Source organism: Eretmochelys imbricata, chromosome 1 (genome assembly GCF_965152235.1).
Source record: "Eretmochelys imbricata isolate rEreImb1 chromosome 1, rEreImb1.hap1, whole genome shotgun sequence".
Lineage (NCBI taxonomy): Eukaryota > Metazoa > Chordata > Testudines > Cheloniidae > Eretmochelys > Eretmochelys imbricata.
Window position 1 is genome coordinate 265108548 of NC_135572.1, and position 17468 is coordinate 265126015.

Consider the following 17468-nt stretch of genomic DNA (forward strand, 5'->3'; position numbering starts at 1 on the left):
GGGAGTTCAGAGCTCAGGTCTGGAAGTTATTCAGCATTAGAGATTCCTGCTGCTCTCTGGGGAGACACAGGGACGCCACACACTGTAAATACACAACAGCTGGGTTGGCAGTCTGTGGCTTCTAAAAAGAGAGGGAGAGGAATTCAATTGCTAGTTCCTTTACTCCTAAACCTCACCCCCAGCATGTGGCTCCCTCACGACTCCCCCAAGCCCGACTCTGGAGTCTTTCCACACTCCGCTGGGCCGGGAAAGGGGAATTCCAGTCTCCATGTTCCTCACACATCACACCCTGGCATTCCATCAGACACACGGGGCCCCTGATAGGACCAACCTTCCTTGGAGGGACCCTGCTTTTCATACCAGTTGTGCTAATGCAAGCGGTTATGAGGGTCATGTGGGGAAGGTCCTGAGACTCGATCCTTTCCCCTCAGCTCCTCATCCTGAGGAAATGAGGGGCAGCAATATGAACAAGAGAGAAACTGGCCTGCAGTGCCCTCGAGTTCACCTCTCCTTTTCTTTCCCTCTGATGTCTTTCTGGCGTGAGTTCCGTCCTGTGGAAAATGGACCCAGTGACAGCCTGGCATCTCATCTTTAGTGTGTCCTCAGTACACGTTGCGTGGGGTTTGCAAAAGCACTCAGAGCTGATTCTGCTGCTAGTGAAGTCAGTGGCAAATCTCCCTTTGATGTCAGCGGGAGCAGAGCGAGGTCAGCGCTGAGGGCCGCTGAAAACCCCAGCTGTCACGCACAGGCCGTGGGAGCACAAGCTTTGCCGTGCAGCCCTGCCAACGTGTCTGACCCGACTGCGAGGGGTGGGCGTGTATTTCAGTCTCCGTGGCTTCTCCACTGAGATCACCAGCAAAGGAGACAGAGTCAGAGGTGGGGACGTTTTTGATGATGTGGACACCTGTTCACTGGGAGCAGGACTGAGATGCCCAACTCACCTTGTACAGGCTACCAAGCAACCACTGGCTATCCCTCTTCCATTGGAGTAGCAGGGAGGTACTGGACAGAAGCTGACCCTGTGCATTAGTAGTAGAAGGTGTTACCTACCACCAGACTCAGCCAGTCCCTCCCCATTGTGTTCTCAAATGGATTGGACGTGGGATTTTAAAGGAATGATGGTCTCCTAGCAGAGCTGTTCCAGTCATGCCCAGGGGACTGCGGCAGTGGAATCCAGTGGCTGACCACTGGGCCGGATTCTCTTCTCACACCAGCGTGCAGTAGGGGGAATGCTGCTGAAGTCGACAGAGTTACGCTGGTGTAAATCTGGTGGGGGTGGGGGAGCAGGAGCAGGTCTGCTTTCAGCCTCCAGAAAAGGAACAGTCCAAAGCTGGCATGGCTTTGAACCCGACACGAGAGTTGAGACTGGAGAGCACCCCATGGGAGGCTTGGAGGGGAGCTTTGCTGATGGCCGACAGGGTCTCGCTCTCTTTCAACACTTAGGGCTAGATCCACAGCAGGTGTAGCTGGGTGTGACTCTGCTGACTTCAGTGGAGCGACACCGATTTACACCAGCGGAGGATCCGGTCCTCTACGTCCCAGATGAGCGACAGTTTCCACAGCCGGGGACTGTACCATCACTCCCTTGCTTTGTATCAATTCCTGTGTCCCTACTGCTGTGTTAGGCCGTGGGAAGGCTCACATGGCCTAGCAAGACTAGTGGTGACCTGAGGCACCTTCTATTCAAGGCGAATGGGGCTATCCTGGAAGCCAATGACACACTTTGAATGAGGATGGCCCTGATTTGGAGAACTGGTGTTTTCTTTCGGGCTCCCTGGTGCCCTCCCACCCCATGACCCTCCCAGGGAACCCCCAGTCCATTTCCTCCCCTGTAGTTTGCAGTGATTGTGGGCAGTGAAAAGAGAGAAGGAGCAAGAGAGAGAAGGACAGACAGGGAGGAGGGTGGTCATTCCAGGCTGGGTTTGATCAAATAGCCGCTGAAGGTGATGTAGATGTCCACATCATCGCTGTAGATGGCGTTCTCCCGCTCCCGCTTGTAGAGGCGCACCCAGACCTCATCGTTTTCCCGCAGCTCCAGCATGAGGCTCTGGCTCTGCATGATACTGCGGTCGCTGGGCTGGGCATACAGGATGACCTGCTCCTGGTCGTTGTGCATGACGTGCATGTAGGTCTCCTTGAAGTTCCAGGTGTGGACGTTTAGGCTGAAGTAGTAGAGGCCGGCCGTGTAGCAGTAGAACTTGCCTTTGAACATGTCGAAGTGGCCGTAGAGGTTGACGAAGACGGTGTCGAAGATCAGGGCCTGGTAGCCCTCGCTGCTGTGCAGTGCCTTCTTGCGGCCCACCGAGAAAGCGGCATACTGGTGCTTGCAGGGATCCCCCGGGGCACCCATCTGCCCCTTGCTGCCTTTCTGACCCTGGGAGCCCCGCTCGCCTGGTGCCCCCTCTTTTCCCCATTTCCCTGGAATCCCAGGCTCCCCCCGATCTCCTTTGTCTCCTAGGAAACAAAGCAGAGGGATGCACTCCATGAGATGTGAAAGCTGCCAAGCGAGATGTGAAAGCTGCCAAGCACTGGGCTGTCTTGAGGAGGCCAAGGTTGTGGCCAGAAACTAGAGCTGTATACAGAGAACCTGATTCTTCCCTGTGCAGACACCAGCACAGGTAGTCTGTGCCTTCCCTGTTCAGGGGCTGTGGGGGCCAGTGCAGCCTCCCACACAGGCTAGGGCACCCCTAACTTGTTACCCTGTTTCACAGGCCTCTTTGGGCCTTTGCAGGAACGCAAACTTCCTTGAGCACCGGTTCCCCCGGCCACCCCCTCCCTGCTCTGTCCCCAGAATGCCCCCACTGCTGGGAGCTGTTCTGGAGGTGGTTCTGAGCACCCCTATGCCTAGCGAGCACAAAGGGGCTGCAGAGCAATGATGAACTGGGTCCAAAGAGCAGAATCTCCCATTCGGTGCCAGGACTCACCATGCATGCACATCCTATGCATTAAGCACAGCTGAGATTCAAATGGGGACCCTTGAGGAAGTAGCTGATCTGCACTGGGGAGCCACCCCCATTCCACCCTGAGCTAAGCCAGCAGGAGCTGCCTGGAGCAGGTCTTGGCTGGAAGTCACACTTTGCAAATATGAGTGTTGGGGTGTTCATGCAACCATCCTCCTAGCTGCCTGGGGAGAAAAGTGAATGTTAGGGCTCACGTCATTCCCCTCCTCCCTCTCCCAGATGACATGAGATCCACGGAGATGGCCTCCCATTAGCCTTCCCGGCACAGGACATTAGTGCTGACACTGTGTCTTTGTTAACAGCACGCCCTCTCCTTCTTCCTGGCTGGGGAAAGACCCGCTGCTCCCTCCCTCTGCACTGCAGGACAGCCTGATCCTGAAGTAGGTTCAGAATGGCAAGAGGCAACTGTTGATGCTTCTCCCCCAGTGGCAATAAACAGGAGCCAGTGGAAAGCAGGAGAAGATGTGGCTCCCCTGAATTCAGAGGCTACAGCAGGACGACTGCTGGGTTCAGGGGAAAACCAGCATTCTACAGGCTGATTGCACCTCTCTGGCGACATGAGCCCAAGTCTACACGTACCAGCATGGGCACGTTCCCTTGATAATGACAGACAACTAGACGTCCATCAGTCTGGACATCAGGAACTGGATATGCTGGGGCATGCCCTTCAGTCTGGCAACTGGGAGTTTGATGGGTATAACTGATGCACTGGCTATGCTAGCATGTACCAGTTGCCCTTCTGTATGGTGACACTGAAGTCACTGGTAGTCTGTGGGCACTGGTATGCCAGCACAGAACCTTACCTTTCACTAGGGTGAAGCTGGTTCCCAAGCAGACCTTGGGTCCCAGGCACACCGGCTTGGCACTTACCCTTCAGTATGGTGATGTTGATGTACGGACGCACCTCCAGCATTGGGTACAGTGACGAATGGCGTCCGGCAGGGCCGGGGGTGACCTCTGAGGAGCCATGGGAATCCAGTGGGTCGCAGCAGCGTCTGCAGCCATTTGGGAGGGTGGTTGCTTCTTTGGGGTCGGGCTCATCAGCAGGTGCCCCAAATACAAACAGAGGGAGCACAAGGAAGGCCACGCGAGCTCGTAGCTGAATCATTACCATAGTGACCTGGAAGACATGAGCCAGTAAGAGAGAGAGACAGAAGAAGGGGAGGACTGAGCCAAGGCAGAGGCCAACATGAAAGGGCAGGGCACTGCACCTCCATTCTCTGTGGCTAAAGCCAGTTCATTTCATCGCGGGAGCAGAGAGGGAAAGAAGGAGACAGAAAGACAGAGTTAGTAACTGTTCTGTAGAGAGCTGCTACTTTGGAATCTAATACATGGCTGTCCCTGGAGGGCTAAGGCTGCAGGCCAAGCCTCAGTGGTGTCACGGCTAGGGCATGCCTGACTCCCTGGAGTCCTGGCGCTAAGAGGAGGCCTGTCCTCCAGAACCTACAGCACCAGCACCCACAGTGCAACCAGTGGAACCCAGGGCACCAGTGCCTGGGGATTCAATCTTCAGGCTGCAATAAAAGGAGAAGAGGCAAATCCAGAAGCCCCTGGTGAGGAAAACAAACTCAGGTCTGAGGTTAGCTCTGCGATAAGGGTCGTGACCTTACAACACTAAAAACATCCTGCTTGGGTCATTTTCTCACCTCATACAGCTGGCAAAGCCGAAACCATACCTACTTCTGAGCTGATGCCCTGACATATTGGGGGGGCGGGGGGAAAGCACATTACCAGGGTATTCCTGAGTGGTCTGCTGCTATCAGGACGGACAGGAGATCTTGTAGGGGAACGATAAACCTGTTAGCTCATGGGAGCCTCAAATCACCTTAAGGAAAGGAGGACTTGTAGCACCTTAGAGACTAGCCAATTTATTTGAGCATAAGCTTTCGTGAGCTACAGCTCACTTCATTGGATGCATCCGCTGTAGCTCACAAAAGCTTATGCTCAAATAAATTTGTTAGTCTCTGAGGTGCCACAAGTCCTCCTTTTCTTTTTGCAAATACAGACTAACACGGCTGTTACTCTGAAATCAAATCACTTTCTAACCTTGCGGGAGGGTCCCAGACAAACTTCTTGCGGCTCACTCAGCAATGGGTATTTTCTTTCATTGGAGCCTTGCCCTAAATCCCATTAGAGAGCATCTAGCCAGCTCACGCCCCAGTGGGTACTGTTCCATCACGGCCAAGGTCACAAGGTGCGGCCTGGTGACCCGCTCACAGGACTAGAAACCGCATGCTGCTGAGTCCTCTCCACTGACTGAGTCTGTGACCTTGGCCAAGTCACTTCCCCCCCTCTCTGGCTCAGCCCCCCGTGGGGGAGTAGCAATATTTACATGCGGGGGGGGGGGAGCGGCGTTGGAGGCTTAGCTAGCAGTGGCCAGCTTCTGCTCTCAGCGGCACGAAGCCGGGGCAGGCATCCGAGGGCCGCCTCTGGCCCTGCGGTGCTCCCACAGCAGGAGCCTTCCGAGGGGCAGCGCAGAAGGGGCCGCGTGGTTGCTCAGCTCCGCCTGGCGGCGCCTACGCCGGAGCTGGGGGGGGCGCAAAGGGCCCCGAGGAGCCGCGCTTGCGATCCAACCCGCAGCCCTCGCCCCCGGCTCACCCTGGAGGAGAGGCGACAGGCCGCCGGCGGAAGGGTCCCCGGGCGCTGCGAGCCGCTCACGCCCCGCTGCTGGCCGGGCAGCCTCTGCTGGCGCCGCCCGCCCCGAGTCGCAGGGCGCGGGGAGCTCGCTCGCTCGCTCGCTCGCTGCCGCCAAAGGCACCGCAAACCGCTGGCTTCGGCGCAGAGCCGGTCTGCGCCTCCCTCCCCGCCCCCGGCGCGCCCCCTTCTCCCCGCACCGCCGCCTTTAACCCTTGCGTGCGGCTGGGGAAGTTGGAAAGCGAGGAGACCCCCCCCCCTCGCCCCAGCCCCGGGCCCTGCCTTCAAGACCCCCGGGGGCAGTGGCAGCAGCTCCCTGCTCGGGTTTGACACGCACAGGGGGTGTCCCTCGGGAGCAGGGGCATTGGGCAAGTCCCCGTCCATCACTTGCCCTTCTGGCCGAGACAGTCCCTCCAGGCCTGACCTTTCCCTGCCAGCCCCCTCTGCTCTGCTGAGGCACAGCGGGCCCCGAGCCCTGCACAAACATCCCCCCAGCATGACCCACTCCTCGCTACTGGCCTGCCCATGCATTAGCCCCCCTGCTGCCACTGGGGCAGAGCTGATGCTCACCCCGAGCCCCTACTGGGTGGCTAGGGCAGGCTTTCCCCAGTGTTCCCTCCTCTGCTCCATTTCCTTACAGCGCCTCCTATTGACTGGGGCAGGGATCTGTCTCTTCCCTGTTTTGGTTCCCTCTCTGGCACACGGGTCATGTCCTCTGCCTGAAATCTTGCCCAGAAAGGGCGTCTCCAGCTGGAAACGCTCTGAAACGCGACCTCGCTGGGGAAAGCCCACACCACCAACTCTTCCCCAGCTAGCACTCTCGAGCCAGGTGTGTACATGGCTCTTTGTAGCCAGCCCTGGGCTAGCTCATCATGCCATCTGCAATGGGCCTTACGTGATGGGTCTGGGGCCGAGATGCCGTGCTGTTGCAGGGTTCCCTTTACCCTCAATTCCCCATGCAGCTAAGCCAGAGGCCTTCCAGGCTCCTTCTCTAGTCAGACCTGGCTCAGGCCTGCGGCCGCGTTCCTCAGGATGGACAGCCAGGGGTGAGCAAAGCGATTTCCCCCTCCACCCTGTGAGCATAAGTGTCGACTCAGCAGGTTTGCTCCACTCCTGTAATTCCAGAGGGAAGCTGGAGAATGTTTAACAGGCCATGGGAGCCTGAGGAAAGGAAAAGTTTTTCCAATTTGTTTAGTTTGGGAGTCAGAGGCGGTTACAGCCGGCTCGCTTCCCGAGGAGTAGCTGTGGCTTGGCAAGAACCCCAGCACCACTGGTAAAGCAAATGGAAAGTCTGGAGAAATATGTGCAGAGAGCGTGGGGCAAAGGAGGGAGGGGGAGCACTGGAGATGTTATTGCCCTGCCTATTCTACTGGAACCCCCACAAGTGAACGCACATAGACACATGCCCCTTTCGTCCCAGCCGGCAGGGTGGACTCACCAGGGCAGAGGTGCTCTTCAGCAATTCACAACAGTACTCCTGACTTCTAATCCAGGTTCTGCCATGGACCTGCCTGGTCACCTCTCTGTGCCTCAGTTTCCCCATATGTAAAATGGGGGTGCTAGGCCAAATTCCCTGCTAATGGAGTTGTGCTAGTTGATAGTGACAGAGATTATGACCCTGAATTGGCTACCTCCCATATCTAGTGGGGAGGCTTAATTAGTTAATTTTTTGTAGAATGCTAAACATTATTATTCTTAGGGTTGGGAGCCTACTGCAGGGTGTGAAAGTGAAGCCACAGCACTGAGTGAATATGAAGGTAGAGCCAGTCTCCGAGTCATCTTGGCCTAGCTCAGGGGTAGGCAACCTATGGCACATGTGCCAAAGGCGGCATGCGAGCTGATTTTCAGTGGCACTCACCGTGCCTGGGTCCTGGCCACCGGGCCGGGGGCGCTGCATTTTAATATAATTTTAAATGAAGCTTCTTAAACATTTTTAAAACCTTATTTACTTTACATACAACAATAGTTTAGTTATATATTATAGACTTACAAAAAGAGGCCTTCTAAAAATGTTTAAGTGTATTACTGGCACGCGAAACCTTAAACTAGAGTGAATAAATTAAGACTTGGCACCCTATTTCTGAAAGGTTGCTAACCCCTCGCCTAGCTCATCTGGGAGCTATTGACTATTTCCAAGTAAGATATTTTCCAGCCCCTTTTGCAGCTCAGCACCTTATCTATGGGAGACATTTTTCCTTGGAGCAGTGGGAGAAGGTTGGCTTCCATCTTCTCTCCAGTCTTCTCGCTACACTCTTGTGAGCTAGCGGAGTGGGTGAAAACACAGTTTACATGGGCTATTTTATCATCTGATTAAGAGCACATGGGGAATCCACAGGGCTTTGCGCACGCGCACACATATGCTTTCTCTCTGCCTTGAAGCCAACCCAGGAAAGCTCTTGCCAGATTGGATTCCAGTACTCTCTACTGAAGTGCAGCTGCTCCCCCGCCCCCCACTGGACAAAACCTGGAGGGTGAAAGAAATGAGCTTCCCCACTGTCCCCTTCATTACATTGTCCCTCCCCACCCATCACATGCATGACTCCTAACCTATCTACAGAGACTGACCCCTGCCCTGTCTCCCCGCCACCCATCCCCTGCAAGTGTCCCCTAACCCATCGAGAAGGACTACTGTCCCCTCCCCTGCACTGACCCCTTCCTGGCCTAATCACAGGAGCTCCTCCAACCCCCTGCAGTCCAAGCACCGCACGCACAAACACACGCTTCCTTGCATCATCCACAGTCACTGAGCAGAGCTGGCTCTTTCTCTAGGCTAGAGGCATTATGCATATCTGGAGGAAGGCAAATAGCCCCTTCCCACTTCTTCCCAGCCACTTATCCTTTATCATTAAGTAGCTTTTCTATTTCCACCCCTTCCCACTCTCCAGGTGCTTTGCCTTGCAAGTGGAAGACAGGGAACCCCTTACCTCTGAACCCCTTAAGAGAGGTCCTGCACTGAGCTACGTGTATCCTCAGCTGCTCCTTGTTAGCACTGCAAGAGGAGCCCCTGAGAGGAGGCCCAGCTGATTGAAACCAGCTGCTGGCCAAGGACTCTTATGTAATTACTGTCTTTTCCATCCTCCCTTGGAGGAGGGTCTGGTCCTTTGTGAGTCCCTCCCTCATGCTGTGGACTGTACCAGGCTAAGCAATCTCCCGCCTTTCTCTCCTCCTCCCCCCACCCCGCCCCCATTACTTGTTCAACTCAACAGCTGATTCCCCTTTTAGAGCAGGGCCTACTCCTTAGAAGCAGAGCCAGCTCTGTCCTGGAAAGGAGTGAGTGCTTTCTAATAGTCAGCGCAGGGAGTTGTTAGTCCTCTGTTATCTTCCCAGCCCTGCCACTGACTCACTGTGTTACAGGCAAGTCACTTAGGCTCTCCTGGCCTTAGTGAAATGGGCCAATAGGCCAAGATATTGAAGAATGACCAGTCATTTTATGTGCCTGAATATTTGGGTACCCAAAAGACACCATAAAGGGGCCTGATTGTCAGGAAGTGCTGAGCTCCTGCCCTCTGACAGCCAGGCCCCTTTAAGGCAGCTCAGGTTGGACCCCCAGAATTACTAGTCACATCTGATCATCTCAGCCCTAATTCTTACCTTGCAGGGGTGTTATGAGGCTAAATTACTTCGTGTTAGTAGACCCTCCGAGGCCTGTGTTTTATGCACCCAGTGCAGTGCCATCCACAACTCTGCCGGAGGATGAATTAAGGCTAGATGGAGCCTGAAATGACAGCGAAGGAGAGCCCCAGACTGGTCCATGTCCTAGGGAGGGCAGCTGCAGGATTTTAGGGCGCCTTTGGAAAATGTAAAGCACTGCCTGCGTCCAGGTTTGCTTCTGCTTTCGTCTGTTCTTCCTGTGCAGCAGCTCAGCGCGAACGCACTTGCTTCGTGGTGCACAGGCGGTGACGTTGCACCCCTGCGTCTGCCCCATTTGCAGGGCCTTTCGCCCAGGCCCCCCCAGCAAGGAGCACATTAAAGTCACCTAAATGAGAGGGGTCTCACAGATAGCTGGCGTGCAGGGCTGGTTTGGGTTGCCATCTAAGCCATTTGCTCAGTCCTGGCTCTTCACACAGGGGTCCCATTTGCTCACATGACCCACTCTCCTCCCACTCGCCTCATGCCCAGCCCCAAAGCCATGCCCAGCCCCACAGTCAGCTGCCCTGCACAATTCCACATTTTCAGAGTGGAGGAGACTGTGCCCCTCCCAGCACAGGGCGCCTCCAGGTGGGGAGACCCCACTTCTGCAGGACAGAACTACCCACCTCCCACCCTGAGGAAATATTCTGCATGCTTTGTGTTGGGCAGCACGTGTGGTAGTGTTACCTTGGCCACCGCTAGGAACTGTCTGCAAGGGAGTAATGGGAATCTCATGGTTTGGGCCTTGCTCACCCCTACTCCTGCCCCCTCAAATCTGCCTTGACAGCTGTGCCGGGAACTGGGCAGCCCCTGATATTGCAGGGGGGGCAGGTGTAGCGGGATAGGGGCCAATGTGAGCAAATAGCTCCCCCTGCAGGAGAAACGGGGAGCAGCACTTACAGGCATGATTAGATTTTCTCTCTGCTTCAAGCCTTGTCCACACTGGCATGTTCTGGGCCCGGTTGTGAGCAGGAAGTGCAGCTGCCTGTCTTGGCAACGCTGTAAGTCTTCTTCGCATGGGGCCCAGCCCAAATCCCACTATGGTCAGTGGAAAGACTACCACTTATTGCAGTGAGTGTCGGATGAAGCCATGGTGCCCAAGCAGTTTAGCCCTGCCTACCGCAGGCCTTAAAAACATGGGTGCAGCTGTACCTATGGCCGACAACAGGCACAGAACAGGCCTTGCTAGGCAAGGTGTCTTCCTGTACTACAGCCCCTTGCTCCTCACTTAACTGGAGATGCTGATATAACACCATTTGCAGGGAACAGGATGTGTTGCAAGCGTAGGTATATGCTTTGAGCACATATATGCTTTGAGCAGGGGGTTGAACTAGATGACCTCCTGAAGTCCCTTCCAACCCTGATATTCTATGATTCTATGATATGTTTTTACATGTATGCATCTGTGTGTATATTTTTAGGGTTGCATTTGTGTCCCACAGGGGGAGTGTATACTTATTAGATGGTACCTGTTACGCTGAGCGTTCATGTGTTTAGATGGGCGCTGCGTCTGTGTTTCTGTGCCGGGGGTTTTGTGTGTCTGGGTGTGAGATCTGTGCAAGGTGGGTGCCTTATGTTTGCGTTTGCATATTTTAAGCTTGGGAAGGCAAAGAACACTAAGTTTTCATGAGCAAATATTTGCATATTTTCCCCTCGTTCAAGCAGATAAAGGGTTTCAGTTCGCTATTGCATTCCCCAGGAGATCAGGGAGCATCTAATCTGTTCACATCTCTCTGCATTTTTGTGTGTTTGGTCCTCCTGCATCAAGAACTGTTTAGAAACCACCCCCAGCCTGCGGCCTTGACCCACGCTCCAAACAATTCAGAAGCGAAGGCACATGCCATGTGCCTGCGTGGGTTGGCCATTCACCTTATCGGAGCTGCTGTTTTACCATACGGATCGTGTAAACAATGGCTTCCTGAAAATAGCTGAGAAGGATATCAAGTGCAGGCTGTGTGAGCAGCACAGCCTTGTAACGTGCCCTCCCCTCAGTGAGGCTGAACCCCTCCACGTGGCCCTTTTCATCTCTGCAAAGTTCTCTTCAACAAAGTTACAGCAGCAGGGTATGGTCGAGCAGGGAGTAGGTACAGCTCAGTGACTGTGTGGGTGCAGACTGTGGCTTAGTGGGGGTACATAGGGTGCTGTGTTGTGAGTATATTTTCAAGGTCAGTAATCAGAGCCCTGCTTTAAATACACACACGCATGCGCATGCTGGTGAGCGCACACACGCCTTCTTGCAGTGCCAGCAGAACGGGGTCCTTTGATTTCTAAGCACCCTGACTATGATCAAATACAACCAGGAAAGAGGCATTGCAGGGGCTGCTGGAAGAGCTGTGGCCTCTGCTAGACTTGCAGCTCTAGTCTCTACGTGATAAGAATGAAACCCTTTGTGAGGCGGAGGGTTTGATGGCACCCTTATCTCTGTTTCTCTGCAGCCAGAATAGAAAAATCCGTTTCCACGTCTGATTAGAACAAATCCCCCTGAACATGTCCAGAATTCAACTAGCTGCTGTGCATGACTTCAGCCCCTATCTTTCCCAGAGCCAGCCCACTGCAGGGCCCAAACCAGAAGGGACGCACAGGGCCAGCCACATGAATGCAATTTGCACACGGCGACACAAGCAGACTGCAGCTGTGAACTCAGCAGTGAGAGGAGCAGGGGCAGGTAGGGCTGTGGGACAGAACTAGCTGAAATTTTTCACTCCCCTTCCCCCTCAATGAAAACCAGCCTTTTCATCAACAAGGCAAAATTCTGCAGACAATTTTTGGTTTTAATTTTTTTTCTGACTTTTTGATGAAAAAAGTAAAAAAAAAAAAAAAAAGATTTGTTTTTCATTTTCTATTTGTTTTCTCCGCCCCCTTCCCCCCCCCCCATTTTGCAACTGGAAAAAAGAGGGGAAACCAGGAGGGAAAGGTAGAAAACGTGGGAGGGCGAACTTGTTTCCGTGCAAAAATTAGAACGTGTTGCAATTTTTCACGAAATAGCTTGAAAAAATAAAAACGGTTGAACATTTCCCCCCAAACATACCGTTTTTCAACCAGCTCCATGTTGGGAGACAAAGAGCAGCCTTTCCAATGGGCACTCTGAGTCCCGTCTGCAGGGCTGAGCAGCCTAGTGTTTCTGCACCTAGGGGTTGCAGGCAAAAATGTCTTTGAGGTTTCATTCCTGATCTCTTGTAGCAGAGGGAGCTGCAGAGGTTGACCATGAGTTCCCCCTAATCCATGAATCTGGCAAAGGGTTTCTACTTCATCCTATGGCCCAGGTGGCATGCATAGTACATTGATAATATAATTGACAGCCAGGGATCCCTCCCTCCCCAAGGCAGGAGCCAGAGCAGTCACGTAACCAGTCTAAAAGGAGATGGGAAACCTTCATGTGTCTGCTCTCCATGTACTCTGAGCTGCCTCTCTCCTGCTGTGTCCTCTCCTGGCTGTTACACTCATTCCACTCACTGCTCAGAAATAAGCCATCAGCTGCCTCCCTTCCCAGAAGTCCAATGCCATCTTCACTACTGTCTTCCAGCAGTCCTTTCTGCTTCAGAATTACCCAGCATTGCCCTTGCTGTGATACCACCTAATAGCAGGATCAAGACATCTACCTATTTACCTCTCATAATGACAGGTTTCAGAGTAGCAGCCGTGTTAGTCTGTATTCGTGAGCTACAGCTCACTTCATAAGCTTATGCTCAAATAAATTGGTTAGTCTCTAAGGTGCCACTAGTACTCCTTTTCTATTTACCTCTATCATTGTGGAATCTAGGCCCTTTCCTCTCCAGTACCTGTTGCCTCTTATACCGTGCCATAGACGGGAGCTCTGGAAGATCGTCATGGTTTGGTGGGGATCTCATGATCCCGTCTCTTCCTGGTGACCAGATGACAGCTGGAATTCTTTCCACAGTCAGAATGGCCTTTTTGGCTAGCCACTGAGATTGGCTAACTCCCTGCAATTGCTGTGGGTTTGCTCCTTAGACTGCAGACTGCATTAGAGTCCATGAGAGTGTATCTCTGCATGGATTGAGCCTCCAGAGATATAGGAGAAAGGAGGAGACATGAAGAGTCACCACAACAAGTGATTTACAAGGAAAGAGATCAGATGCTAAGGCCCTGAAATCTCACGTTGTGATATATACCTATCTTTATACGTGCACCCCTTTCCCAGCCAAGCAAAGGGAATGCATTTCACCAAAGAGAGTCTTGCAATATCTGGCACAAGGGTGGATGCTTCAGGAATCATAAAAGGGGATTTGTGGTGATTACTCTTCACTCATGGATTGTCTGGTACCAAGACACTGGGTTCAAAGAGAAGAAACGATGGGCCTGGGGTGGGGGGAGGGTTATTACTCACAGAGAGTCCAGTGCTGGGACTGCAGGGTTAGGGGTATCAGCCCCAACCCCACCCCCAGTCACAGACAATCCAGCACCAAGACAGCTGGGTCAGTATCTGTTAACCCTCCTTGACAGCCAGTCCAGCTGGAAGACACCCACCCTAGTACACTCCTTGCCCAGCCCTGGCTGCTTTCCCTGGGCTTGGGTATCCCCACAGTGACCAACAAGTTCTCATTTAGCCACATATTGATTCTGAGTGAATTTGTTCCTCAGGAACGTGATTCCATTGTGCGGCTGATCTTACCATTCAAGCCTGCTTTCTCTGCTGTTCCCACTGCATTTTTCTACCCTGGCTTCAAATCTGTTCTGTGTTTTTGGTCTTGTGGCTGCTCCCTACGATGATACAACTAGCCCCTCACAGTCTTGCCCCCTCCCTCTCGGAGGTGCCCCTTGAACTGAAAAGTATTTCTGCCCCAGAGAGACACCGTTTACACATCCCACAGGATCTTCCTTATCTCTTGGAGCACTTTCTCCTTTTGGCTGGTCTTTAACACACACACGCCCACGCTGCCTCCAATTTCCCCAAAGCCGCCCCTGGAGGAAGGTGCCCAGAATCCTACCGAAGACTCTGGATTTAAAGTCGCTCTTACTGATCGCTGTATCTTAGCAACAGCATTTATAGAAAAGTTCAAGATATGGGGAGAGGCATTTATCAGAACCTGCAGGAATGGAGCAAGGGAGAGGGAGAGATGCTCACACATACACCCCCATATGTAGCCACCTCTCCACCACACACATGCAGATAAATCCACCTTCGTACCCATGCGCTCCCACCCCTGTAAAGACACCCCACGGACACTGCCAGAAACAAATCAACCCCCTGCACCCATACAGACACCCCCACAGAGACAATCAACCCCCTGCACCTGTACAGACACCCCCACAGAGACACCCAAAGACAAATCAACCCCTGCACCTGTACAAACACCCCCACAGAGACAAAATCAGTCCTTGTACCTGTACAAAAACCTCACATACACACACCCACGGAAAAAACAGTCCCGAACCCCTGTACACACACACACAAATCTGCCCACCATACAGCTATATGGGCATTACCATATTCTCAAAAATTCACACCCTCACTCCCAGTATGGTTGCCAACTTTCCAATTTTTTAAAAACCAGACACTACAGCCTCCTCCCAGTCGCTCGCTCCACTCTCCCATGGGACTCGTCTGCCACCTGCAGAGCGGGCTGGGAGGAGCTGACATGGAGCCTGCCTGCTTGCCCAATTGGGGCATGGCAGGGCAGGGGACAATCAGGGGCCCAGCAGAGGGGGGTGTCAGTCCCTGGAGCAAGAGTGAGGGGACATGGGAGGGTGGAGCGGGGCCCAGCTGAGAAGGCGGTACCTACCTCCTCTCCCCCGGAGCTGGGAGCCAGTTCTTAAGCTTCTCTCCAGTCCATCAACTGAGCTTTTCCAGCAGCAGCTTCTCTTCCCACCCACCCGGCAGCGGAGGCTGGTCAGTGCGGTAACCGGACTTTTGGTGTCCAAAACCCCCAGACACTGCACAGGTCCTCTTTTGACTGGACTTTCCAGTCAAAAGCCAGCCACCTGGCAACCCTAACTCCCACACAGCTGCCCCCCTGCCCACAGCCACCCCCGTTTTTCACACATGTGCCCTCATCCTCCCAGCACAATCATACGCACACCACACAGACTGATCCTTTGAAATTGTTCACGGGGTCCTAAATCTTTATGTCTATTCGTGATAAGATGGAGGAGGGTGGTGGAAATTACAGCTTGCAGAACGCCCTGTCCCCAACCCGTGGCCTCTTGGTCTTCTTCAGTCGTCCACCAGGGCACAATAACACCATGAAACCCTGGGATCTCGAGATGGGGAAGGGTGTGTCTCATACTCTGCCCCACTGTCCTAAACCAGCCCTATCAGAACAGTCTGCAGGTGGGACGTGAGAACCTTTAAAGAACCAGGATATTCCATGCAGTTGAGACAGTATCAGATCATACAGGAGGTAGGGAGCTGTCCCCAAGAGATACTAGAGCAGCTGCAGAGGACAGTGGGGAGGGATAGCTCAGTGGTTTGAGCATTGGCCTGCTAAACCCAGGGTTGTAAGTTCAATCCTTGAGGGGGCCATTTAGGGATGGGGCAAAAATTGGGGATTGGTCCTGCTTTGAGCAGGGGGTTGGACTAGTTGACTTCCTGAGGTCCCTTCCAACCCTGATATTTTATGATTCTATGACAGCCCTAGGGGGCAGACTTTATGTGTTTGTTGGGGGGGTGGGAATTGTTCCCATGATCCTGCCCCAGAGTGTCTGGTTCCCATGGACACTGGAACAACTTGGGCAGTGACGAGGGCATTAGAGTAATTGGCAACCACTCATAATACTCTATGTGGGTTATAGGGGGATTCAGTGCTGGACTCCTCTCTGCAGCTCCCCACCCCCGTCTGCCCTTATCCGGTCCCCCTTCCGAGCCCAGCCCAGATGCTGTTGCCCCGCCCCTCCCACAGGGATTTCTGAAGTCACAGGAGGCGCTCTGCCCTTCCCGACACTCCTCGAGCTCGCCTCATCTTCAAGTGGAACCTTAGACCTTGCTGCCTCGCAGTCCGCAACCCCCCACAGATACAGACTGGAGTGTCCAGGAGACCGAGGGACAGAGCCTCCCCCTTCCGTTCTCTACAAATAACTGATGTGCAGTGCATTGGGTTTATCACAGCTCCCAGGCTCCTCCGGGAGTGGCTTCTGCTCGCTGCCTCCTGCTGCTGCACTGGCCAGGGGACACTCCTGTCTGCCATTGCCATTCTGGGCAATCTTGCTGACCCCGCTCTCCTCCGCTTCCTCCTCCTCCTCTTCCGTCTTCTCTGGGGGGCGTGCCTGGCTCTGCACCTCCTGGCTCTGCACCCGGCGGGATGGCCTCAGGATGGCCCTGCGGAAACCCTGCTTGAACCGGTAGGAGAGGAAGCCGTAGATGATGGGGTTGGCGCAGCTGTTGGCGTAGGGCAGCACCACGACGAGGAAGTAGACCCCGAAGAGAGACGGCTCCTCGGGCAGCGGGCAGACCACGTTGATGATGTTGAGCACGTAGAAGGGAAGCCAGCAGAGCACGAAGACGGCCACCACAGCCACCACCATGCGAGTGACCCTGCGCTCTGACCGCTTGCGCTTGGCCGAAAGGGCCCGCACCCTCCGGCCGGAAGAGCGGACCTTGACGACGATGAGCAGGTAGCAGAGGCAGATCACTAGCAGTGGCCCGAAGAAGCCCAGCGCGGCCGTGTAGATGATAAAGCCAGCTCTCCACATGGAGGCTGGCTCGGGCCACTGGATGTGGCAGGTGCTCATCCCCAGGGGGACGTTCGAGAACACCACCACCGGCAGCACCACGACTGACGACAGCACCCACACCGTGGCGCTAACGGCCTTGGCCACGCGGGCCGTTCGCCACTTTGACGATTTCCCTGGGTGCACCACGGCCAGGTAGCGGTCGACGCTCATCACAGTCAGGCAGAAGATGCTTGTGAACTGGTTTATGGCATCCACGGCCATCACCAGGCGGCACATGAAGGAGCCGAAGGGCCAATAGGAGAGAGCATTCTGCGCAGCCAGGAAAGGCAGCCCCAGCATGAACAGCTCGTCCGCCAGCGCCAGGTTGAGGATATAGACGTTGGTCACCGATTCGCTTACCGAGTGGCACAGGACCACGTAGATGACCAGGGAGTTCCCAACCAGCCCAACCACGCAGACAATGAGGTAGACCAGAGGGATGAGGACTCCGCTGACATCCATGCTCGGGCTGGCAGCTGTGGATAGGTTCCCCGGGGTAGAACTTGCCCAGCTGGTGGAGATGTTCCCCTCCTCAGAAGCCACAGGAGTGGGGAAGGCGAAAGCAGGAGAGTCCAT

The 17468-nt window shown here is 54.2% G+C and overlaps 2 protein-coding genes across 2 annotated transcripts; both read right to left on the reverse strand.

The window, feature by feature from the left end:
* Positions 1 to 1834: 1834 nt before the first annotated feature.
* On the reverse strand, positions 1835 to 9303 carry C1QTNF6 (C1q and TNF related 6). The gene is made up of 3 exons (XM_077807566.1): positions 9186 to 9303; positions 3831 to 4080; positions 1835 to 2454 (listed from the first exon to the last, which is right to left on the reverse strand). Exons 2-3 carry the CDS (start codon positions 4072 to 4074, stop codon positions 1907 to 1909), a joined length of 792 nt encoding a protein of 263 aa, XP_077663692.1. The 5' UTR covers positions 4075 to 4080; positions 9186 to 9303; the 3' UTR covers positions 1835 to 1906.
* A 6944-nt stretch (positions 9304 to 16247) lies between these two features.
* On the reverse strand, positions 16248 to 17468 carry SSTR3 (somatostatin receptor 3). Its single transcript, XM_077807568.1, has one exon. The coding sequence runs from the start codon at positions 17466 to 17468 to the stop codon at positions 16248 to 16250; it is 1221 nt and encodes a 406-aa protein (XP_077663694.1).